General features: G+C 34.8%; 2 protein-coding genes across 4 annotated transcripts; one reads left to right on the forward strand and one right to left on the reverse strand.

Annotated features, from left to right (window-relative positions):
* Positions 1 to 206: 206 nt before the first annotated feature.
* LOC140834079 (N-carbamoylputrescine amidase) lies at positions 207 to 3548 on the reverse strand. Its single transcript, XM_073198705.1, has 9 exons — positions 3389 to 3548; positions 2982 to 3030; positions 2446 to 2537; positions 2158 to 2309; positions 2035 to 2081; positions 1900 to 1933; positions 1634 to 1800; positions 612 to 708; positions 207 to 516 (listed from the first exon to the last, which is right to left on the reverse strand). Exons 1-9 carry the CDS (start codon positions 3472 to 3474, stop codon positions 341 to 343), a joined length of 900 nt encoding a protein of 299 aa, XP_073054806.1. The 5' UTR covers positions 3475 to 3548; the 3' UTR covers positions 207 to 340.
* Positions 3549 to 21246: 17698 nt separating this feature from the next.
* Positions 21247 to 26440, forward strand: LOC140834080 (OVARIAN TUMOR DOMAIN-containing deubiquitinating enzyme 6-like). 3 transcript variants are annotated; one of them, XM_073198708.1, is made up of 9 exons: positions 21247 to 21441; positions 21962 to 22785; positions 23327 to 23488; positions 24027 to 24104; positions 24296 to 24374; positions 24462 to 24607; positions 24758 to 24823; positions 24897 to 25071; positions 26022 to 26440. In XM_073198708.1, exons 2-9 carry the CDS (start codon positions 22147 to 22149, stop codon positions 26237 to 26239), a joined length of 1563 nt encoding a protein of 520 aa, XP_073054809.1. In that variant the 5' UTR covers positions 21247 to 21441; positions 21962 to 22146; the 3' UTR covers positions 26240 to 26440. The 3 variants fall into 3 exon arrangements, with proteins under 3 accessions (XP_073054809.1, XP_073054808.1, XP_073054807.1); XM_073198707.1 differs by having other exon boundaries at positions 21247 to 21412; XM_073198706.1 differs by having other exon boundaries at positions 21247 to 22785.
* The last annotated feature ends 537 nt before the right edge of the window (positions 26441 to 26977 follow it).

The following is a 26977-nucleotide window of genomic DNA, read 5'->3' on the forward strand; positions in this document are numbered from 1 at the left end:
AAAATGGTTTCGGTATATGGCCAGAAAGTTTCAAGAATCATCAGTCACACGGTTCACAATATCAAGACAGATAAGGGTTATTATACATCCACATGAAATGTTTATACACCGTCTCATGATGCACGTTCCAAAAGCCATGCATGCTAATTGACAGATGGAGTTTTCTAGAATAAGTCTTAAAAACTCTAGATATTTTGCAATTTGGAGAAGAGAATACTAACATGCTAAAGATTATTCATAATCAGCGAAAGAAATGTCATTTTCCCAAGTGATGGAAGAGTTGACAGCTTTAGAAATAATATAGAATACTTTCTAAAAGACGAAAAGATAAGATAATCAATCATTCAGAAACATTACTGCCATCTAATGTCAGTAACACTTTGTATAAATCTGGGCGTCGATCACGAAATATTCCCCAACTATTTCGCTTGGATTTGAGTTTATTCAGATCGAATTGTGCGATGAGGATAGCTTCCTCTTTATCACCAGCACTCTCAATCAATTCTCCAGTTGGTCCTATTTAACAGAGCAAGTATTTTGAAAGTTCTTGTATGTATGTAGTAAATGAATTTGAGGTAATGATAATCTCAGGCGATTCACAAAAAACTAACCAGCTATGAAAGAATTCCCATAGAATGTAATTTCACTTTTTCCATGCTCGGTTTCAATTATCTCCTTACCAACACGATTTGAAGTTACCAAGGGTACCTGAATGAATTGAAGTTTCAAAATCGTTAAATACTGATGAAGTTGAGTATGGGTTTGGCTCTGTAGGTGTATTTCTGACAAAGTGACAAATCCACAAGTAATAAACAATATTATGATATTTATCACCATTCGTGGGCAAGAAAATAACAAATGCACAAAAAGTATCTTATAGTGTGACAAATCCACAAGAAATTTCAGTTATCTCATCAATCATGGGCAAGAAAATAACAAAATGAAAAAAAAGGTGTCTAAGTACTAGACTACTGATAGAAAAGAAGGGAGCGAAACGTACAGAGCAGTATTAAGAAAAGTTCATAACTAAATAACCATATTTTCATTACAGGTCCTAAATCAGATTGAAGATATAAAAAATAATGTTCAATTTTTATTGACCATGTGACATAAAAATCATGGCTATGTTTGGACAAGTAATTTAAATACATTTTTAGTGATTTATAAGTGAAAAAAACATAAATATGTGTTTGAATAAGATTTTTGTAAAACGTTTTAGAAAAAAAAAATTAAAAAGTGTTCTCCATGTATAGTTTTCAAAAAATTGAGGGGTGTTTTTTATATGTATTTTTACAACAAAAAATGAGAATTGAAAGGTTGTTACCGAATAGTTGTCAAAACACATTATCAACTTTAAAAACATTTTTATAGAATAATTGTCCAAACACATATTTATTCTTAAAACAACTTTAAAAACATTTTATAATTTTTTTTGAAAAAACACTTTTATAAGTATTTGTCCAAACCAAAACCTAGAACAATCATGTGAAGTTCAAGAAGACTATTTCTTCAATAAAGAAGTGAAACTCTAGTTTCTCATCTAGGTTCGTCTTGACTCAACACAAAATATACTAAATAGGTAACATAATCAGTTCATCTAGCTAACGTGCTAGAGTTCGCGTTTGAAACCTACCACATTGGCCCCAGCATGACCCTGCATTACCCGCCTCCAGTGATCTCGAGAATCCAGGCCCTGGTCTTGAGGTTCAGAACCAATAGCCGTGGGATAGAACAATATTTCTGCACCTTGAAGCACCATAGCTCGAGCTGCCTCTGGAAACCACTGATCCCAGCAAATTCCTGATGAGGAACGAAGAATCATCTTTAGTTTTCAATTGAAACACGAAAAAGTAGGGGTAGCTAATTTTATTCGTAAAACTGGGATAAAAGAAATCTTACCAACTCCGATATTTGCGAATTTAGTTTGGAAGACCTATTGACAAAAATCACAAGTTTGTGGAAAAATTAAGGATAGACAATCGGTATCAAGGTAAAATTTGCTGACAAAGGAAATTTAGATTCATGGACACTAACCTTAAAACCGGTGTCACCTGGATTGAAGTAGTATTTCTCCTGGTAACCTGAGAGAGTATATCTTTTGCAAATAAAACTTATGGTTAATCATAAGATCAATTGTAAATTTTGAAGTTTGCGAACCTGGCCCATCTGGGATGTGCGACTTGCGGTAAAGGCCTAGATCAGTTCCATCAGCATCAATTACAACTATCGAATTATAATGCGCATTATTTGCCTCCTCAAAGAAGCTAACTGGTATCACAACACCCAATTCTTTTGCTAGATTCTGCATCCTGGGGAATACAAATCTAGAAACATAAACTCCGGCTCCTTCACACAAGCATCCATACAGTCAAAATCCTTTTGACCAAACATACATTCATGAACAAGTTACTAAGTGACATCTAAAGTATGAGTGATCATTCTTGCCTCTGTATTGTGGGGTGCCTCTTATGAGGTTTTGATCGCAGAAAGAAATCTTCTCTTTGTGCTTGACAAAAGTAATAACCTTCGAACAATTCCTGCAATATCCAGTCATAGAACACCTTTGGAAATGATTCCTAGTTCCAAAATGAAAGATAAACATCCATGGCAACAACAAGAGTTCTATGTTCTTGTGGTGACCTAATTAGACATGTGTGGACAAGGAAAGAGGAGACAAAAACTCTTATTGTTCAGCCTTAGAAGAGAAGATATAAGTGCAGAATTGTACAATAAATTACAGAAAGCATAAAAAAATTAAGGATCCACAAGGAAAAAGTATTGGTGGCACACTAACATCCGCGACCAAAGAAATACTAAAATATAACAGTCATGACAAGAAATTAGTCCTTTTTATAAATAATAATAAGTTCAACATAATGTTAACCTAGGAAAGAACAACACTAAAAAGAAAACTTTGATATTAAACCCAGATAAAAAGGCACCCAGAGATCAAAACTTTAAGAAGAAAAAATTATACAAACCTGGATAAGGATGATGTTTGCCCCCTTCTGATGAGCCGCTCTAACCAATCTGCAGCAAAAATTAATGAGTCCGAGTGACTTCAATTGCAATTTGATTCATTCAAAATAAAAATCTCTCCAATGGTGTACATAACTAAGAATAAACAGTGAACCGTGAAAGTAACTCTCCAAACAAAAAATGGAGGATAAACTGCACATTGATTCTAGACACAGTTTCCAACAAATCAGTAAAAACCAATTCAAACTAAGGAGGGGAAGCAGATTTCAGTAGCAAGGACTAGGTTTCTTTTTTCTCGCTGAATACATATATTAAATAGTACGAAATACAAAGATTGGAACTTGGAATCGAGGAAATGGATTAACAATAATTCAAAACACCAAAATGGTTTTCCCGAAAAGGGTCGCACCTTTCGGCCGTATCGACGTTGGTGGAGACATCGTCGGTGCAAGCGAATTGCAGAGCTGAGACGGTAACTATGCGGCTTGTCGCCATTTTTCTTGCTTAATTTTCCTCGTACCTGTGGAGCAGCAGATTGGGTCAAATAAAAAGTAAACTGCTGACGCTTTTAATTTCACTATACTATTAAAATTCAGAAATGGATTTTTCTCGCCGACACAAACCTCTTACTATTTAATTAAATATAAGTGTCTTATAGAAAAATTATCATGATTAGGAATGTAAATGAGTCGAGCCGAACCGAACAGTATCAGGCTCGGGCTCGGTTCGTTAAACTATTTGCTCGGCTCGAGTCTTTGGTTTGAAGCTCGGGCTCGGCTCGTTCGGAAATTATGAAGCTCGGCTCGTTAATGGCTCGTCTATCTTGTTTAATGAGTCTGGCTCGGGTTCGGCTCGTTAAACAAGCTCGTTAAGCGAGCTCGTTTCTGCTCAGAAGACCTCGCGCATATGCGCGCTCTGTCGCACGCATATGCGCGAGGAGGCCAGTAGCTACGATGCGAGAACATAGGCACTCGCGCATATGTGCTGAAGTGTGCGCGCATATGCGCGAAAAAACCGTCGCTATTAACGACGGATTGTTTGAAAAACCGTCGCTGATTAAATCGGCGACGGATTGTTTGAAAACCCGTCGCTGATTAAATCAGCGACGGTTTGTTAGCGACAAATCGTCGCTAAATGTTCAGTATAGTTTAGTTTCCTTTGTTAATCTGCGCGGTTCATCTTATTACTTCAGCATGAACTTATTTTTTTTATTTTTTTACTTCGTCAACATTGATATGCCGAAGTAAAATATAATAAAAAAATATAGTGAAGCCCGTGTTTTTAAACATCCGAAGTAAAATATATTATTTTACTTCGATTGTGTTATTACTGAAGTTATTGGTAATTATTACTTCGTAATTTATTATTGCCGAAGTAAAGCCTGCCAAAGTAAAATCCGATTTTTCTACTAGTGTTATAACATTGTAATTTCTGTAAGATACACTTTAGAATTTTAAATAAATGAATATTATATATATATATAAATATAATGAATTACGTGGGTCTATATAATTTTGGACCATATCATATTATAATATGATACTATATAATGTATCACGTACGTGGCCTTGTATTTTTGGACCTCACAATGATAAGGTTTCTTCTATGCGGCGACATTAGATATCTAGTTGGTTGTCTTTGATGTCTGATATTCAGTTTATTATATTAAAATATTTTAATTTTTTTTATATATTTACTTTAAAGTATAATTATTTTCAAACCATAATATTTTTAAATAATAAGATTATATACGTATAATCATATGTAGAATTAATTAGGAGTGAGAGTGCATACGCTAGATTCATTCCGTAGCAGTAATAACAGATTGAAACTTTTGAACTTTTGTCTCTACATACGCTAGAATTAATTTCTACGGAGTGAGAGTGCATACGCTAGAATTAATTTATATCATTGCATTAACAGATATTTATATCATTGCATTAACAATCCAACAAATATGAGTTTCTTAAGTAGACTAAATTCATTGCCGTAGCAGCAATATTCAAATACACCTGAGAGGCTGAAACTTTTGAACTTTTGTCTCTAATTGTTTTGCCCACTGTATTTGGAGATGAAACCAAACCATAATCAGAGCTAGGGTTCGCGACCTATACGATCTCCAAACTCTCGATTCACGCCTCAATCAAAGTCGACCCAGACGGTACAAGGATATTCAGCCCTCGGCGCCGGCGGAAGAACGGAGAATCGTCGGAAATCGTACGCGGTTTAGAGGTGGACGGGAAAGGGGTCTCGCTACCTATACACGCTCAAATCTACCGATTTCTGCTTCGATAATGGTCGACCGGACCTGGGCTACGACCGGAGACCCTCACCGACGGCGGGCGGAGGTCGGGAGGCGCAGATTCGGGGGGAATAGGTGAGGTTACGGGAATAGCCGAATAGGGTTTGGGATTTGGAATAGATGAGGATGAGGTTACGGGAATATGTCATTATTGCCATAACATTCACATTTTTAATATAATTTTTAATTTATTATTATTTATCATACATAATTATTTTAATATTATAACTCATTAATTATCTCAAATTCGAGCTCATGATCTACCTAAACGAGCCGAGCTTGAGCCCGAGCTCGTGAACCACTTAAACGAGCCGAGCTCGAGCTCGAGCTCACGAGCCAGCTAAACGAGCCGAGCTCAATTTTGAGCCCACGAACCTATTATCGAACATGTTCACGAGCTAACGAGCTGAACATCATTAATCTCAAGCTCGGCTCAACAAAATTGTCGAGCCCAAAATAAGGCTCGAGCTTGGCTCGATAAGCTTAACGAACGAGCCCGAACGAGCTTTTTAACGAGCCGAGATCCGAAAAGCTCGCGAACAGTTCGGTTCATTTACATCCCTAATCATGATCCAACACTTTCTTTATTTCTAAAAATATAATATTTCAATTGTTGAGCCCAAATTAAATTCTGCAAAGTTCACTTGCAATGAAAGTCCATTAAATATGAGAACTCTATTTCACAAGCTCATAAAGAAGTTAGTTATTGAGCACGATGGAAGAAGTTGATCCACGACTCATTATGGATAATCTTAAAAGGTGATTGGAAACGCTGTGTGGAGTTTAACAAAAACATAGGAAGAATCAGAAGCAAGCTCTCGACAAAATTCATCAAAAAACTATAGCAAAATTTATGCAAATTCTCTTAATAATTTCTTTACTTATTTTCAATTTTCAGCAGTCTAGTTTTTTTTTTTATTTTTGATATATTTCTTCAGCTTTCTTGTAAAATTGTTGCTAGAGTTTATAACAAAGTGATTAAATTTGATATTGTTCATGGATTTCTTCTATATTTTTCATTATATTTCTCAAACAAATTCTTATTTTTGATGTCATACTGAGGGAATTATAACAAACAGTCGAATTGAGACACACAACATTTGATAATAGAAATCAGGTCATTCAGATTTGGCACGATCACGTGCCTGACATTACCATATATTTTCGTGATAAATAAATAGGCACTCTCGATGGGACCACAATGCCTTCAAAGCATACTGATAAACATGAAGGAATTCCTCCACAAGGGAAAGGTTATCGTTCACAAGAAGAATAAACTGATGTTGATGGAATATTAGTCGAACAAATTGTACACAAGTTCGGAGAAAAGGCTATAAGAAAGGAATTGCATTTTCTGGTGGTAATAGAGTTTCAACAAACATTATGTTGTCCATGGAAAAAAATATTTGCAATGCTCTCAAAAAAATGACCGAATCTTTTTATAGCTGTCAAGATGGACTTTATGATAGAAATATGGAATGGAGAAAATCTTCGAATAAGGAGAACAAGTCACCAGAAGATGGTAAACCTAAAGAGACGAAAACTAAGTTGTAAGAAGACCAAGACCAGGGGTCGGTAAGTTCTCAAGCATTTGAAAACCGCCGCTAGGAGAAATCACGGATTCTATGGTCTGTTCGGGATGGAAAATATACTCCTCCACGCAAGAGAGAAGATGAATTGGGGCTGAGACACCAAAACTACAATAATGATAAACCAGATAATATGTTTCTTGTGACTTTTCCTAACATGCATCCAAGGATATATGGTAATGGGGGAGTACGTGGATTTTCAATACCAAATTCAGGGAAAAACACTCGGGGGTAATCTATTCCCTACATCCATTATGATAAACTCTAGTCTTAGACTTTGAGACTATACGTGATGTTTGTTATTCAAGAGTTGTGGCCAAGGGTGAGGGCAATCAACCGATCAGAGTTTCACAAGCCATACCCTGATGTTGTTGATTGTTATTATCCTTATCAACGAGGATACCGCATTCTAGACTTCACTTTATACTCGAGGGAAGATGGTCACTTTAGCGTGGAACATGTAGCAAGTTTTACCATAAAATTCGATGAATTAATAAATTTAGATAATTTTTCTAACTACAAGCTACGGTTGCTCCATAATTGATTGACTAGCACTACTTTCACTTGGTATGCAACAATACCTCGAAATTCAACGATACACCAGTTCCATACACAATTTTTCAAAATAATGCCTGAGATTAGTATATCAGAATTACCAAGGATGATCTAAAAGATGGGATAATCTTCTAATGATTTTATACGTAAATTCAAGAGAGTGAGAAGCATGTGTAGAGTGTTCCTTCTTGAATCTGAATATGTGAAGATGGCACAGTGAGGATTTGATTTCGAGCTTATAAAGAAGTTCGAAGTGATGAAATTCAACGATTTTTATGAGCTTGTTACCAAAGTATCAGAGTATGAAGAATTATTACGCGAGGAAAATTTTAAAATAAAATTCATTGTAGGCTCTTCCTTCCAAGAAGTTGAGGAAATTGCCTTGGCAGAAGTGCAAATTATGGATTAAGCACGGTCTCATTATTAAATAGCAAGAGTGAAGAATTTTCCATGAAGAACAATTCTCCAGTTCAAACGCCATATACTTTTGACGTGTCAAAAACAAAAGGAATTTTTGATCACCTGGTGAAAGAAAAGTTTATAACTTTCCCCAAGATCATAAGTTACAATGGTAAAGATGATGAAGGGAATAAACAACTGTAAGTATAATAATTACTTTAACCATAATATTATTGTTTGTTTGGCTTTTAAAAATGTCATACAAAAAATAATCAATAAGAGAATACTGAAATTTCCCAATAAAAAAAGAAATAATGATAGTGGATGAAGACCATTTCTCCATGTATCCAACGTGAATGTGAATAATATTGACTTGCGGTTTCTAATAAATGAAATGAGGAGTGTAGTTGAAAACAGATCCATCAGGCCAAGAGTTATTATAAGGAAATTTTGAGTACATAGTAAAATGATATATGAGGGTTAAGGACAAAAGAACATAAATTTTTAATGAAAAAGATCATCATTACAGTAAGAGGAATGTACATTACAGAAGGAGGAATGCGAGGTATGATAGGGGGTCTATGACCAAAATGCCCGTGAACCAAAATATTTAAAAATCATGTTTTATTTTATGATATGATGAATAATCTTAAAATGCATTTCAATATCACAAATAACACATAATCACATAATTCACATAACAATATTCAATACACATCAAATAAATTAAACATCGCTATAGACACCATATTAAACACAATCAATATGTACCTTAACTTTCAACTTTAAATACCAAAATAATTTAAAAAGTCATCGATGCTTCTTGGTTATCCAAACATGTGAAAAATAATTTATTTCAATCAAATAATTTTTCATTTCTCAAATAATTAATTTTACAACTCAACTCATAGTCATATATAAGTTTACCATTTCCAACTTGTACACATGTTATGTTTTAAGGTCATAACATATCTCATATTTATCCAAAATGTACTTATCACACATGGCTAAAATCCTAACTCATTTTTTCATATTTCATCAGCAGACATCAAAGCAAGATTCAATTATATTGACACGGTCATACATAGAAAACAAAAATAATGTGCAATATGTTCTGATATAGTTTTCAGGTTCAATGCTTAATAGCATAAAATTCATATTTAACTCATTGTTGATTCAAATCAAGTTATGCCAATTGTAAATGAGATAACTTTATTTTCTAAGTTTGTATAGTTGAAATCATATTCCAAATCACAATAGTTTGCACCCATAATGCATATACCTCACTACAACAATATAAACTTGCGAACAGATTGTACGGAAACGGTCCAATGAATCTTATGACTAATTTATACTAAAAAAAGGTAATTTAAATAAGATAATAAATGTAATAAAGCAATAACACAAATGATTTTTATGGATGTTCGGACACTCAAGTTCATACATCATCCTTTTTTCCACTCATTGAAGGATTTCAATAGAAGACTTTGGTTTTACAAAACTTGTAACAATCTACTTCAGACTTAGAACTTATCCACTGCCTAAATCGAAACCCCTCATAACTTCTTACAACGGTTGTTACACATAACCTAACAACCAATATAGAAATATGTGATGAATCCTTCAACTCAAACCTTCAAGAAACTTCTAAAACGATCTTGGCAAGAAATGATCGAGTAGTTTGGCAGAAACCCTCGAAGATCCTTGATGATCTGAATAATTATTGTTTGGGGCGAGGGCTGATGAGCATAAATTAACTAGTTATGCACATAGACTTTTGTGTAAATCATTCTGATTTTCTGACATCCTATTTGTTAGTTATGACTAATCTACCAACGTTTCTGAAAAGATAGGTAAGATCATTGTAAGATTTGTTGACTCGACTGTTTATAGACATTTTTGGATACAATGAGCGATTGAGTAGTTTGTCACAGACTAATGTGCATGAGGCGGTCGAGTAGCTTAGTATTGCGAGATCGATTGAAAGGAATCTATTGAAACAATAAGTGCACGTAATACAGAGCAAACGATAACTTGATCTAATATACTAAGTTATTGTTTGTCATCACCAAAACTAAGAGATCTAACAAAGACAATGTCTACATTATGGATCAAATGAGGGCCTAACAAGCCTATGAATATATTTATCATGCACTTCAATATTACCTTTGTAACGTCTCACTCATTTTTAAAATTCTACTGGATATTTTTTTTAAAAAAATAAAAGCTCGCATTTTCGAAATAACATTTAAAAATGATCTTAAATATTCGACCATAAAAATAGCTTCGTTTAAAAATAATCAAACTCATCCTTTAAAATAATCATATTTATTTTAACATAAAAATAGGCATGCTGTCGTACTGAAAATATCATTTAAAAATACTAATAAGCATTTGCCAATAAAAATTATAATGGGAAATAAGCGAGTAAAAATCCTAACATCCAAATCATAAACGTGGAAAATTTTCATCTACTCTCAATATCATAAAATCATAAATGCGCGGAAAACGTGTGGTCCTCGGGTCGTGTCACCGCACCAGTTCTGACTACTCAGAGTTCGGCACCTCCAGTCTCCTCATCATTAAGCTCACCTGCATCACACACGCCTAGTGAGTCTAAAGACTCAACACACCTGTACCAGGAATAACAAGTACATATACGTAGCACACAGCAGTGAAAAATATCATACTCAATATATCTTTTCATGAACTTAAAAGCATTCGTGTCTGCAGTAAAAATCATATATGTAAACGTATCCTTTCAAAACATGGTAATAATCATAGCATGTCATCTCATGTCATCATATACGTAAACGTGTCGTGTAAAAATCATATCGTGTAAAATCATATCATCTCATGTTATCATATACGTTCGTGTCGTGTAAAATCATATCATCTCATGTTATCATATACGTTCGTGTCGTGTAAAATCATATCGTATTAAAATCATGTCATCTCATGTCATCATATACGTATACGTGTCGTGTAAAATCATGTCATTTCATGTCATCATATACGTATACATTTTCTTTTTAATTGAATTCAGTTCATTAGCTGTGACTTTCGTATCATCATGTCATCATGTCAGTCGATGGATCCATCTACATATAACCACAGTACTGGGCGGCGGGGACACCAGCGACACTCTCACCCGTCAACTGGGTCTTGGCCTATCATATCATCATATCATGTCAATGGAAATACGATCGTCGGGCTCCCTCTGGGGCCTTCTCCCGTAAACAGGCTCCCTCTGGGGCCTTTTCCCTCACGATATCTCCAATCATATCATCATGTCATCGTGTCATCGTATTAGTCACAACTAAATCACTTCCTTCAAAACGTGTCATCATATTCATCACTTAATAAAATCATGCATATACGTAATTTTTCCTTTAAACCAAGCATGCAACGTATTTATCGTAATTACATAAAAATCATGAACGTGATGCATAAACATTTAAATCATGATAAGATGTGCTCAGGGCGCTGCCAAGACCAAAATCTCACCTCGGGTGCAAAATGTCCATTTTGCCCCTGGAAACCCCAAAAATGACCGTTTTGCCTTTAGACGTAAAATTTCACGTTTGTGACCTTTTCTTAATTCCATTGACTCTAACATGTCCCAAAGAATTATTTAAGCCTACAAGAATTTTCCCATATTTTTATTTGGCTTAAATAGATGACCTTTAAATTAATCCTTAAATATAACATCTTAATGCGTTTTAATCACGAATTAAACCAAACCTTAGCATAAAATTCCCAAATTAAGAACTTAGACTTCTAATAATTATTTGAACTTAAATATAATTTTCCATAATTTTATTAAGCTTAAATCTATGCGTTTCAATTAATTCTTTAATTAATGTTTCGTACGGCGATTAAATCCCGTATAAATCCAAAAGTACTCCTTATTTTGCTCTGAAACTTACCAAACTCCTAAAAATATCCCAAAATATATTTAAAATCATTCTTAGACGTAAATTCGAGTCCATTTCATAAATTAACCAATTCTTTTTAAAACTTGGACCGGAGTCCCGATTTTAACCCGAATCGAACCGAAACTTAACCGAATTATCCCCAACTTTTTACCATACCTAATACACATCTAAAAACTCTTAAAAAACCCCAAAACCAGATCCTAAAACCATCGAATCAGGAGCCAGCGAGCTGCTGGAATTCTCAGCACCCACTTTGTATAATCATCTTCCAACACATGGCCCCAACTCATAAATGTTTTAGTCCTAGCTTCTCCAGCACTTAATTGATCGTTATTGCTCGCCATTAGGACTCTAATGAACCTCCTAAACTAAGCTTAAACGAGTCCCATAATTCCTGCACAAGCCACGTACAGAAACTTTCAAACCAAACCCACATAAATTTATATCTTAACTATTTTGGTTCTTGCTTCTCTAACACTTAACCGAACTTTATGGTGCACCATTAGGGACCCTAATGAACCCTGCTGGACTCAATAGACACGAGCCTACAACCCCACGACAGCTACACCAGGTCTACAGCCCCTCGCAACTCACACAACCCTTGTTCCTCACGTAGTGCTCTCTATCATCACTCCATTCCCAACGCTCAAGCGACTCTCCTCCTCGTCCCAGCTGTGTTCAAACCTCCCTTGACCGTGGTTCAGACCCCTCACGATCTGTTCCAGGTTTCGGGATGCCCTTGCACAGCCGAGACCGAACCCATCCTCGATCTAGCCCTTAAGCATGCACTAGCGCCCGAAGGAACGGCTTTTCCCTGCATAGACCTGAACCGAGACTCTCTCAGGTTATTCTAACATAACCCTCGACATGAACAGCTCCTTATGACCCGAGATCGGCAGCCCCTTGCACCCAAACATCAAACACGTGATTTAAATGCATAAAATACGGTTTTTCATGAATAAGACGAAGCATAAACGAAGCAACAACGGGTTTAAACATTTTTCATATGCGAGCACACATGTAACAGCATATAATGGCGTGAATGATGCAGAAAGAAGGATACAAAGCGTGCCTTTGATGTTTGATGAACAAAAAACGAGACGAGGAAGACACCGGGAGAGTTTTAACGCAAGAACAAGCCAAGGTCGAAGCTCCTTGATGTTGCTGCTGAAAGAAAACGAGAGAATGGAGATACTTAGCGTGCCTTGGTGAAAGTTCTTGGACAATGATAGAGGAGCCAACCACCGAAGAGAGACTCTTTGCTTGAAGGAGAAATGGTACCACCGAAAGCTTTGAAGCAGCAAGTCACTAGAAAGTTGATGATTGGAGGGAAGTGTCGGTTGGTGTTTTTCAAGAATAAAGGCTGGTGGGAGTGAGGGTGTCGGCTATTATGAGGTGGGGTAGTTTAGGTTTAGTTTAAGTATAGTTTAGGTTAATTAAAATATGTGCTAATGACCCTCAATTAAAATAAAAAGGTTTTAAGATGAATAAGCTTAAAAATATGCCCATTAAATCTAAACACACTCCTGAAAAATATTTCGTATTGGAAAGTTTTTGAAATTATTAACCGAACCCTAAAAAATTCTCCCAATTCGATAAAATTTGTGCACCGTTAAAAAATAAAATCTTGCGGGTAAAAATACACAATAAATCCCAATTCTTGAAAAATACCTTTTAAACATCTTATATTAATTAATAAAAATTAACCGTGTAATAAAATAATTTTTCCTGAAAATTCTCCGGTTTCCGATCCTCGTTTGAGCGCGAAATGAAATTTAAAAATCTATAATGCATGAACCTTTAAAATTTCATGAAATAAATCCTATTATGCAATAATAATGTATAAAAATAATTTGACACAATTTAATAAAATAAACATGCATTTTATGCTTTAAAATAATTTAATAAAATACCAAAGAAATTTAATAATTTGCATGCATGTGGTTCACGTGGACTTTTAAATTTTCGGGACGTTACAATCTCCCCCCCTTAAATTGAATTTCGTCCCCGAAATTCGTTTATCCTCGATAAACAAAAATTTAGACTCTTAATTTTAGAATCCCAATATCCCACGCTTCCACTGCGCTACTCTGATAAAATAAATGTTAAGATGTCCTTACATCCTCAATCCTAATAATATTTGCCTACCAAAATTCTCGATTTCGAATCACAAATTAAAATGACTTAGGGTGATTTAGTTCTATTCTACTATGGTCTCAAACTTCCCAATATTAGAAATGATAGTCCTAATTTTTATTGCGTCTTACTTTTCTTATACTATACCCATAATGTTCATTGACTTATTATATTTGTATTTATGCAGTTTGACCTAAGAAACCTTAGCATCAAAATTTACTGATCGACTTCTATCCTTGGTATTACACTTAGAAGTTAAACCTTACTTCAACCCCATAATAATATTAACCTAAGATCCTTGAATCAAATCTTGTCTTACGACACCAAACTTACGTCACTTAATTATTTAAAAATTCATCCCAAATATTAAATTACTGCAAATCTTAATCCTCGAGTAACGTTAATCCATAACACCCAAAATATACAATATCAATCTTCTACCTAAATAATAAAATCATTCTAGCACCAATTACATATTTAAACTATCTTCCCAATTGCAATAAATTTGAGGCCTTAGACTTTGGACTTCCCTCATTGAAACGAATGTCGCATTCTTACGTATCCTCAATGCATAATTAATTCTAGCATATAAAACTTAATAAGTTCTCCTATGATAATGATGGACTAACTCTAATAAATCAACTTCACCTATAACCCATAAATTCTAGAATCTCCATATCAAAATTGTAGATTTCTTACTCTATAAAAAAAATCTTAATATCTGTTCATTGATAACCTATGATGAACACAACTCGTTTCATTTGGTTTTTATTTCACCCAAAATTTTCGTACGAACACTTATTTCATAAACTTAAAATTCAAGCTTACGCGACCCAAATAATATTAGATAACATAATCCAACACATATATTCACTTATTCTCAAGTTCCTTAATGACTTTCAAAAAATTTCTTAAAACCATGTGTTTACCTCAATTCTTATATGCATCTATCAGTAATCTAACCATCGATCATACCTAATAATTTTTAATTTTTATTTTTTAGAAAAATTAAATTCCAAGAAAGATATAATTTTAACTCTTAAGATCACGATTAAAAATTATGATACATCAAACTTAAATTCCCAAAATTTTGTTAGTTTCCATGTCTAGTCTTATAACTTAACTAACTGATCAACTTTATCTTAAATTGTTATCACTCTAAATTCTTAATTTGTCATAGTATTAATTCACTAACGCTTAAATTTTTAAGCCCAATGTTGATTTATCCTACGAAGCCCTTGATTACCATTCCTTATAACATTATAACCCAAGTATATAAAGGTGCTAAATATACTTCAAGCCTAAATCATCGAAAGTTCTCATCATTTAAATCATTCAGTTCCACTTACTGCTAAACTTGTCCTCCAAATTTCTAAAAAAAATTACAAAATTACTTCTTACTTTCCTCGAATATTATCCGAATTTGTCCTTAATCTCGAGAATCCAACAATTACCCATAATTTCTTGGCGTTCCTAATTTCATTTTATATGTTTCTCGTAACATAAAGTTAATAATTTTAAGCTTATTAAACCCAAAATCAATTCTCATAACCTCGAAAAATTACTGATTTAACCCAAGTGTTCCTCTAAGTTCGAATTTAATCCTCAAAATTTCAAATTTGCAAATTGGTCCTTAAAATTCTCGAAGATTACAATTTTGACCTTATAACTCCTCGAAATTTGCATTTTTTTTTTAATAAAATTTTCGACTTGGCCTCATTAAACCTTAAATTTCTCAAAACTAAAAATTTAATCCCCAAGTTTGGTAAATTCGAAATAGTCCCTTAGAATTTTATTATTGTACTTAGGTCCTCAAATTATTGGTTAATACAGTTAGGTCCTTAAAATTCTCAATCCATTCAATTCAACCCTTAGGCCCCACTAGGTAGAGCATGTATTCTAAATAAATTCTAAGTTTAATAATTCCAAAGATCCTCGTAGTCTTCGAATCATTATTCCTTGTATAAAATCCTCAAAAATTAACTCAACTAGCAACCACGAACCACCAGTAATTTCTTAGAAAATCTACAAGTCCAAAAGCATTCAAAATTTTCAAGATTAATCAATGACCCATAAGGAGGACATCAGTACTACTGACTTAAAAATCAATATAGTCAAATCGTTATCAATCTCTCCTAAAGCCCAATATTCAAATTCTTAGACACGTCCAATTCCAAACGTAACCAACATGCAATTTAATCATTTTTTTTTTAAACAGTAAATCCTTAAATCATAAAAGCAGTTTAAACATATACCGTAGATAATCATAAAGCGTAAATCATGTTAACATGCAGGTGATAAAAGTAAATCATTTAAAACATTTAAATCATAAAAACTTACAGACTTGAGGCTTGAAGACTGAGCTGCAGAAACTGGCGGTGGTACAACCCTATACAGGACCCTTGCTCTGATACCAACTGTAACGTCTCACTCATTTTTAAAATTCTACTGGATATTTTTTTTAAAAAAAATAAAAGCTCGCATTTTCGAAATAACATTTAAAAATGATCTTAAATATTCGACGATAAAAATAGCTTCGTTTAAAAATAATCAAACTCATCCTTTAAAATAATCATATTTATTTTAACATAAAAATAGGCATGCTGTCGTACTGAAAATATCATTTAAAAATACTAATAAGCATTTGCCAATAAAAATTATAATGGGAAATAATCGAGTAAAAATCCTAACATCCAAATCATAAACGTGGAAAATTTTCATCTCCTCTCAATATCATAAAATCATAAATGCGCGAAAAACGTGTGGTCCTCGGGTCGTGTCACCGCACCAGTTCTGACTACTCAGAGTTCGGCACCTCCAGTCTCCTCATCATTAAGCTCACCTGCATCACACACGCCCTAGTGAGTCTAAAGACTCAACACACCTGTACCAGGAATAACAAGTACATATACGTAGCACACAGCACTAAAAAATATCATACTCAATATATCTTTTCATGAACTTAAAAGCATTCGTGTCTGCAGTAAAAATCATATATGTAAACGTATCCTTTCAAAACATGGTAATAATCATAGCATGTCATCTCATGTCATCATATACGTAAACGTGTCGTGTAAAAATCATATCGTGTAAAATCATATCATCTCATGTTATCATATACGTTCGTGTCGTGTAAAATCATATCGTATTAAAATCATGTCATCTCATGTCATCATATACGTATACGTGTCGTGTAAAATCATGTCATTTCATGTCATCATATATACATTTTCTTTTTAATTGAATTCAGTTCATTAGCTGTGACTTTCGTATCATCATGTCAGTCGATGGATCCATCTACATATAACCACAGTACTGGGCGGCGGGGACACCAGCGACACTCTCACCCGTCAACTGGGTCTTGGCCTATCATATCATCATATCATGTCAATAGAAAAAAGATCGTCGGGCTCCCTCTGGGGCCTTCTCCCGTAAACGGGCTCCCTCTGGGGCCTTTTCCCTCACGATATCTCCAATCATATCATCATGTCATCGTGTCATCGTATTAGTCACAACTAAATCACTTCCTTCAAAACGTGTCATCATATTCATCACTTAATAAAATCATGCATATACGTAATTTTTCCTTTAAACCAAGCATGCAACGTATTTATCGTAATTACATAAAAATCATGAACGTGATGCATAAACATTAAAATCATGATAAGATGTGCTCAAGGCGCTGCCAAGACCAAAATCTCACCTCGGGTGCAAAATGTCCATTTTGCCCCTGGAAACCCCAAAAATGACCGTTTTGCCCTTAGACGTAAAATTTCACGTTTGTGACATTTTCTTAATTCCATTGACTCTAACATGTCCCAAAGAATTATTTAAGCCTACAAGAATTTTCCCATATTTTTATTTGGCTTAAATAGATGACCTTTAAATTAATCCTTAAATATAACATCTTAATGCGTTTTAATCACGAATTAAACCAAACCTTAGCATAAAATTCCCAAATTAAGAACTTAGACTTCTAATAATTATTTGAACTTAAATATAATTTTCCATAATTTTATTAAGCTTAAATCTATGCGTTTCAATTAATTCTTTAATTAATGTTTCGTACGGCGATTAAATCCCGTATAAATCCAAAAGTACTCCTTATTTTGCTCTGAAACTTACCAAACTCCTAAAAATATCCCAAAATATATTTAAAATCATTCTTAGACGTAAATTCGAGTCCATTTCATAAATTAACCAATTCTTTTTAAAACTTGGACCGGAGTCCCGATTTTAACCCGAATCGAACCGAAACTTAACCGAATTATCCCCAACTTTTTACCATACCTAATACACATCTAAAAACTCTTAAAAAACCCCAAAACCAGATCCTAAAACCATCGAATCAGGAGCCAGCGAGCTGCTGGAATTCTCAGCACCCACTTTGTATAATCATCTTCCAACACATGGCCCCAACTCATAAATGTTTTAGTCCTAGCTTCTCCAGCACTTAATTGATCGTTATTGCTCGCCATTAGGACTCTAATGAACCTCCTAAACTAAGCTTAAACGAGTCCCATAATTCCTGCACAAGCCACGTACAGAAACTTTCAAACCAAACCCACATAAATTTATATCTTAACTATTTTGGTTCTTGCTTCTCTAACACTTAACCGAACTTTATGGTGCACCATTAGGGACCCTAATGAACCCTGCTGGACTCAATAGACACGAGCCTACAACCCCACGACAGCTACACCAGGTCTACAGCCCCTCGCAACTCACACAACCCTTGTTCCTCACGTAGTGCTCTCTATCATCACTCCATTCCCAACGCTCAAGCGACTCTCCTCCTCGTCCCAGCTGTGTTCAAACCTCCCTTGACCGTGGTTCAGACCCCTCACGATCTGTTCCAGGTTTCGGGATGCCCTTGCACAGCCGAGACCGAACCCATCCTCGATCTAGCCCTTAAGCATGCACTAGCGCCCGAAGGAACGGCTTTTCCCTGCATAGACCTGAACCGAGACTCTCTCAGGTTATTCTAACATAACCCTCGACATGAACAGCTCCTTATGACCCGAGATCGGCAGCCCCTTGCACCCAAACATCAAACACGTGATTTAAATGCATAAAATACGGTTTTTCATGAATAAGACGAAGCATAAACGAAGCAACAACGGGTTTAAACATTTTTCATATGCGAGCACACATGTAACAGCATATAATGGCGTGAATGATGCAGAAAGAAGGATACAAAGCGTGCCTTTGATGTTTGATGAACAAAAAACGAGACGAGGAAGACACCGGGAGAGTTTTAACGCAAGAACAAGCCAAGGTCGAAGCTCCTTGATGTTGCTGCTGAAAGAAAACGAGAGAATGGAGATACTTAGCGTGCCTTGGTGAAAGTTCTTGGACAATGATAGAGGAGCCAACCACCGAAGAGAGACTCTTTGCTTGAAGGAGAAATGGTACCACCGAAAGCTTTGAAGCAGCAAGTCACTAGAAAGTTGATGATTGGAGGGAAGTGTCGGTTGGTGTTTTTCAAGAATAAAGGCTGGTGGGAGTGAGGGTGTCGGCTATTATGAGGTGGGGTAGTTTAGGTTTAGTTTAAGTATAGTTTAGGTTAATTAAAATATGTGCTAATGACCCTCAATTAAAATAAAAAGGTTTTAAGATGAATAAGCTTAAAAATATGCCCATTAAATCTAAACACACTCCTGAAAAATATTTCGTATTGGAAAGTTTTTGAAATTATTAACCGAACCCTAAAAAATTCTCCCAATTCGATAAAATTTGCGCACCGTTAAAAAATAAAATCTTGCGGGTAAAATACACAATAAATCCCAATTCTTGAAAAATACCTTTTAAACATCTTATATTAATTAATAAAAATTAACCGTGTAATAAAATAATTTTTCCTGAAAATTCTCCGGTTTCCGATTCTCGTTTGAGCGCGAAATGAAATTTAAAAATCTATAATGCATGAACCTTTAAAATTTCATGAAATAAATCCTATTATGCAATAATACTGTATAAAAATAATTTGACACAATTTAATAAAATAAACATGCATTTTATGTTTTAAAATAATTTAATAAAATACCAAAGAAATTTAATAATTTGCATGCATGTGGTTCCGTGGACTTTTAAATTTTCGGGACGTTACAACCTTATTATTGATTAAAAAAATAAATTCATATATCCCTAAAATAACTTTAGGTTACATTTGGATTCATAAATTTGGATTTGTAGGAGGACTTCAAATAAAAACATTTGAAATGATTAGGTTGATGAGTGGATTTAAAACTAAAGCAAAAAAATGTAGTTAGCTAATATAAGGGGTTTCAAATCATTCAAGCAAATGTATACAATGGATTTGAATTCATATCAACTCAAATCTTTCAATCCAAACACAATCTTAGGTTGCTCTTGAATTAATTCATATTGGTGGATTTCTAACACATCCATTGCTACTCCACACACACACACACACACAACCGTATCAATCTTGTACTCACCAATGAAGTGACATTCACTTTTTGGATGTATAATTTGGACATAATATGTGAGTGTCACCTCATTGATGCGCACAAAGATATATACGGTTGATGGACGTACAACATAAAAAAAACTATATATATATATATATATATATATATATATACCCTGATATAAAGGGTAAATATTAATACTAATAATTTTATTATATATATAATATAAGAGCACCATATTAACAACATGAACTCATGGCGTAATTTTGGATTTTACAAAAACACGTTCCTTCTTATCAGATTAAGTACATGATTTTACTATATTATTTTTAATTTATCATAGTTCAACACCCTATGATAACCTCTTGAGATCATGATATAATATTAGACTTACTTAAAATACCTCTAATACAATGTAATTGGTTAATTTCTTAAAATGATAAAGTTTTTTCATTAATTAAATCAATAATTTGATTATGTAATTTCACACAACTTGTAATAAAATGTATAGTGTTTAGGTCTTTATTATTTAATATTAAACATAATAATTATATCAAAATACTTATATAAAATATTTATATAATATATTATACACACAACACGTGTATGTCTCCAATTAGTAAAATTAGTGATAATAATAATAATAATAATAATAATACAAAGAGATGAGTTGGTGAAATTTAGGTCAAATAAGCCCTCTTTTTCTTCATAGTTCATCCTTTTTTTCCTTTATTAAAAGTAAAATATAATAAAATTTATCACTCGACCCTACCCCTCGGGCATTGTCCGTAAAGGTCGATCCAACGACTCGAATTTTTTTGAGTCAATTTTTTTTTACATGAAAATGGATTCAGATCAATCATATAAAGTGATCTGGACCGTTCATTGTCCGTGCAGACAATCCAAAAAATTTAGCCTCCCAATTGACTATTAAACAAAATCACTTTTTCCGACGTCACTCCCTTCCCGAAATTTTCCCGGCAGAGCACGCACAATCTTCCTTTCTCCCGAAGTTATCTTCAAGAATCCTCGAATCGTTCGTTTCATAATCATATATATGCCTTTTTATAGTCCATCCAGGTGAATCGCTTACCTAGAAACCTGATCAGGTTGTAGGGCTCTTTTCTTTTGGGAATTAATGTTTTTTCCTTTCTTCAGTCATGTGTTGGGTCCGTGCTATTTTGTTATTTGATTGATTCTCGTAGTTTTCTCTGTTCGATTCAGTTGTTTGGTTCAAAGTGTGAAATGATTTGTTTTCAACTGATTTTACAGAGTTTCCTCTTTGACGGTTTATGGGATATGCAACTTTTTTTCCTGATTATCATGACATATAGATTTAAAATGGGATCATGGGCAACTAATTTTGATTTGTTTGATGCTGTTGTCTCTGTTTTTTCCCTGATTTTTTGTTGTAAACCTTGGTTCTAGATACGTGGTCATTTCCTTAATTAAGTTTTATTTGGTTGGATGCTTTCTTCATGTGTGTAAATTGCAATCTGATATTCTAGAGATGGAATTTGTTATCAGGATTTAGTAGCTGGTAGATTTGAGTAGTTTATGTCAAAGAAAGTTTTATTGTTCCATAAATTAAGATTTGGAGGTCTCATGAGAATTGTTAGGGGGATGCAGAAATCGATTCTTGAGGATCAGAGCTTGGTGGGGTGGAAGAAAAAATCACTCAGCCGAGGAATTGGTGTGACAACCCCCAGAGTCAGAACCCGGGGAAAATTGAACCTACAGTTTTATTCCTCTAATTTATGTGAAAATATCTAATTATTGATCAAGCTTTGTGATTTTGAATAAGACGGGAAACTATGACTCGAATTTTTGTCCAGCGAGGCTCTGCCAGTCAGTCATCATCGTCTGGACAGAACAGGTCATCAACATCAGTAACAGTTAATCCCTCTTCTTCTTCAAGTCTGCCCCAGCAGCAGGTTACTAGTGTTGCTTATGTCGATCCAGCAGTGAAAGATGAGAATTTTGTGGAAGAAGTGCAAGAGCAGAATGTTTTGGATGATTTATCTGAATGCTGTGGTACATTAGACAGCGAAAGTAAAATAAATAGGAGTGATGACATTTCTCCAGGAACTTTGAACAATGATCAAAATGTTGATAAAAGGGATATTGATGACCAGACTGAAGATGGTATGTTGACAGTGGTGAAGGAGGAAACTGATACCATGGTTGGAAGTTCCTCCCAGATGGTTAGTGGTAGTTCCCCACCACCACCAAAGCCTTCTCCAGCCATCTTAAACTCTAGGAGAGTTGCATCTGGCGATTCAAACACTGTGCGGATTGGTTCGTCTTGGAGAACTGCAGGTTGGCCTGGTGTGTCCAGCAGGTCATCACCAACTGGATCTCATCCTTCTTCTCCTCGATCTCATTATGATGGTGATGGTTATAACAGTGCTGATGAGCAGAGCCCATGCTTTAGCTCTTCATACGATGATGCAGTGAGTTTGATCTAGTTTCAACTTCTTTCCTGAATTGCCTTGAAATTCAATTTCTTTGATATTGTATTCGATTGAATCACTGATTTACCTATCTCTAAGGATTTTGAAGGTCTATTACCTTTTTCCTGTAATATTTGATGACAAATCAGCTCAATACAATCTCACAGAATTATGATTTTTATATTTAAATTCTTTAAGAGATTCTAATTATTGTGAATGACTTTTGTTTCTGATAATTCTTTAAAAGTTTGAAGAAAGAAACTTGTGACCACATACTTGATGTCCAAAAAGCTAAGGTTTTTTTGCGGGTTATTTTAAGCTCCACATGGCGTGATTCTCTCCATGTCCCAAAACCATTAGATGATCTCTCATATTTTAATGGAAGTTGATATCATGGGTTGATGATGCGAAGGCTAAATTCACCACATCATGGAGGAGAAACACTCCAAGTGTGGTTCTTTTGCTTTGAAGTAGGAGTTAGGGGCATAAATGGTATTTGGTAGACTAGTACCATTAAAGGGACATTTTCTATCTGATGCAGGAAAAAGAGCACCAGTTTGAGTTTGATATAAGACGGGTTAAAGGCCTAGAAGTGCGAAAAATGCTAGAGGATGGAAACTGTCTCTTTCGTGCTGTTGCAGATCAAGTATATGGTGACTCAGAACTTTATGATTTGGTTAGGCAGATGTGTATCGATTACATGGTATGTGATCTTGTCTTATCCAGTTGACGAGAAATCTCTTTTCATTTCCAGGTCTCTTTTGAAACATTTTTGGTTTTATGATCTGCAAAATCATTTTCTTTAGAAATATAGTCACTGTTAGAGCCTAGTGTACTTACTCAAATATTCATCACAAAAAAATCCTGGAGTCTCTTGTTGATCCACTGTCTTCTCACTTCTGGCATCACCTCATTCGAGCAATTGATAAACATATCTCTTTATTTTCTACTTTGATTTTTGAGACAGTTCTTTCATATCATAGTGTAAGGATTTAGCATCTGTTTGAGAATGTTGAAAACTTCTGATCATGTCCATACCTTAAAGGAACCTGGTGATCTGTAGGGAGTATTCTTGATACTCAGAAATATAGGTCTTTCTGTGAACCTAAAGTATTAGGTTTTAGTTTTTAGCTTTTCCACTTTCGGAATCTTATATGCTTTCTTGATCAATTTTTGTTGTCCTTATTTTTTGCTCAACAATTATTCTGCCATTCCTTTTTGTTGACTTTCTGTTCATGCAGGTGCGAGAAAGAGATCACTTCTCTCAGTTTTTGACAGAAAGTTTTCCTTCATATTGCAAGAGGAAAAGAAGAGATAAGGTATGTGATTATGCTTTTTTTTTCATGATGCTATCTGAATTTCAATTTAGGAAAATTCCCACAGTTCATTAAATTTAGACCAATGTAGCAACTTCTAAAATCAGTTTGTGTGAAGACCTTAATTATTGTGTTCAAGAATGTGTATGTTGTTTTTATAATTTCAAATAATGTACATCCGCCTATTTTTGCAGGTTTACGGAAATAATATAGAGATCCAAGCTTTATCAGAGATGTACAATCGGCCCATCCATATTTACTCGTACAGCACAGGTGTACCTGTATTGGATTTTGTTTGTAGTGGCATTCATTATAAAAGTATGCCCATTTGAATGACTTTTTTTTGTCTGTGTGTTATAGAACCCATTAACATATTCCATGGAAGCTATAATACGGACACTCCTCCCGTACGGCTAAGTTACCATCATGGGAATCACTATAATTCTCTTGTTGATCCACGTAGGGTGACAATTGGTGCTGGACTTGGGTTTAGCTCTCTTCAGGGGGTAACTTTATCTTTCTACAGAAATCATCATATTCCATAATTAGACAATTTCCTAATTTTGGATTCACATTTAACCGAGAAAAATAGTGGTTGGATTATCATGATCATACTCGTTCTCTTCAATTATATGACTTGTTGGTTTATATGATAGACAAACATTGACAAAGATCAAGTCAAAGCAGCTATCAAGGCTCAGCAGGATCAACAAATTGAGAATGTGAGTTCATTTTACTATCTTTCTATGTATCAACTGGCTCACCAAATGAGCTAAGATTTACTCCTTTTGTCAGGCACTGATAGCCGAGGGGCGCTTCTACTCTGATCTTGAGCTGACAGAAAAAGAAATTGAACGAATGGTTATGGAGGCTTCAAGGGTCGAATATGATGCCCTTGACAAGTTCAAACAACAGATGGGTTCGAGGGAGTCATCAACTTCTATAGCAGAACCATCGTCTTCCGCATCTAGTAAGTCTTTATTCTGACTACTATTTTTTTAAAACCATCTACACTACTATTTTACCATTATACAAAGGGGAAATTGCATTGACCTGGGGGGTTGTCTAGTTGAAAAATTACCTTCCAAGGTATGGACAGGGAACAATGCAATTATCCAAAGCCTCATGGAATGTCAATGTAATTTTTGAACCATCAAGGTACATCAGTTATATCTCGTAAACTTTCAATTTTTCGTACCACGACCAAGGTTTCAAATGCTGATACCGAAACCCTTAAATTCAAAGTACTTTACTTACCTCAATTTTTTTATTGTTGAGAGTCTTGCGACATTTTTGGTTTCTATGATTATGCCAAATAATAAGACGTGTATGTGTTGAGGTTATTGAAGATAGTTTGTTTAAAACCTTAAATTTTTGAATTTTTAGCCATTCCCCGTTTCTATTGTTATCAAAAGCCCACAGCGCTGTGAGACTGAGCCCTTGCATCTAAATGTAGCCCAAGGCTAATCCTTTCAATGAATTGGGCTAGCAGTGAAGCACTTTTGTCTGCCGCAAAGGCTCAAAGGAAGTTATAAAGGCTGAAAGCTTCCTTTAAGCTCTTCCATGGAGAGTGAAGCTTTATAATGATTCATTTTTCTCCTCGATTAATGAGTGTTTTGTTACTAAGTAGGTTGTAATTAGACGGTAGTTGATGACATTCTGCACACATTTAGATTATATATGTAGTATCTTGGAGTTCGTGAGGCCTCCACTCGTTAAGCTATACAATAGTCAAGTGTCTCTAATAACTTGATTGTTCAAACATGAATAGATGTCAATGTAATTTCCTTCGATTAGACCTGCCGAATCTACGGCTCCTGTGTGTTCAGTGGGGTGCACACAGTTTATAATCCAAATCTTAGTCACACAATTACATTGTGAATTGTGTTCACGAAACAGTATGTTCACTCTGATTCTCAGGGTCGTCGCGTGGTGGTACGAGGCAGAAAGGAACGACCGAGTTTGGATTAACAAGTTCGGTTCTGAGCAACAGCATGCAGATCATGTTGTCTATGGGGTTCAGCTATTTGCAGGTGACCGAGGCATCCAGCATTTTTGGAGATGATGTTGACTCTATGGTGTGTTACTTGATAGAGACGAGCGGTAGCAGCAGATGGAAAGGCAAAGCAACTGAATGATGAATAATCACACTAGACTTTGTATCAACTGTTTGAACTTTTTTATCATGTTATTATACCTTTGATAAAAGGGATCTGAATAATTTATGAAGACAGATCTGGTTTCTCCATGGTGCTACCAAATGTAGGTCTCTGCGACTAATCAGTACGCAACTCCTTTTTCTTTAATAAAATTTTAAATTGTCGTTGGTTTTTAGGATATATGTTATGCTTGGAACATTTACAATTTTTCTTGGTTTCAGAAACTCGATCAATATCTAAAATTTGATCTTTTTTTAAAAGGAAAGATAACATTAGCTGCTGCACATTAAGGCTGAGGATTTGGAAAATTTCTAAATTGATGGCAGCAAACAATTTCAGACGTGATGCGTCTGTCATGCGACTTTAATTTTAGGACATATGATGTACCAAAGTTATGCAATGAAGGCTGAAGCATACATCATTTGAAAGAAAAGTGCTGTACTAATCAAGGCAATAAGGCTACAAAGTTGAAGGTGGTTTATTATTGTACTTCGCTTGAAACCTCACAGTTTCTTCAAGAAACGGCTAGTCTGTATAGTTAAAAAAGGATCAGGTGTATAAAACGTCTCCCAGTTATATTTATTGAGAGGAGCATCTAGCTCGAATTTGTGGTACGTAACTCTTGATTTAGCCAAGAAATGGCGGCCATAAGCAACAGGATCAGCCTGATTTTCGGTCACAACTTTGTTGCCTTCTTCCCTCTCATACCCACCAGAA

The sequence above is a fragment of the Primulina eburnea genome, chromosome 6 (assembly GCF_022965805.1).
Source record: "Primulina eburnea isolate SZY01 chromosome 6, ASM2296580v1, whole genome shotgun sequence".
In the NCBI taxonomy this organism is placed as follows: Eukaryota; Viridiplantae; Streptophyta; class Magnoliopsida; order Lamiales; family Gesneriaceae; genus Primulina; species Primulina eburnea.

Coding starts and splice junctions, on each gene's coding strand:
- LOC140834079 (XM_073198705.1), bottom strand. CDS start 3,474: ATGGCGACAAGCCGCATAGTTACCGTCTCAGCTCTGCAATTCGCTTGC. Junction 1,934..2,034: donor CAGGTGACACCGGTTTTAAG/GTTAGTGTCCAT, acceptor TTTTGTCAATAG/GTCTTCCAAACTAAATTCGC. Junction 1,801..1,899: donor ATTCGCAAATATCGGAGTTG/GTAAGATTTCTT, acceptor GTTCCTCATCAG/GAATTTGCTGGGATCAGTGG.
- LOC140834080 (XM_073198706.1), top strand. CDS start 22,147: ATGACTCGAATTTTTGTCCAGCGAGGCTCTGCCAGTCAGTCATCATCG. Junction 24,105..24,295: donor AGAGGAAAAGAAGAGATAAG/GTATGTGATTAT, acceptor CTATTTTTGCAG/GTTTACGGAAATAATATAGA. Junction 24,824..24,896: donor AGGATCAACAAATTGAGAAT/GTGAGTTCATTT, acceptor TCCTTTTGTCAG/GCACTGATAGCCGAGGGGCG.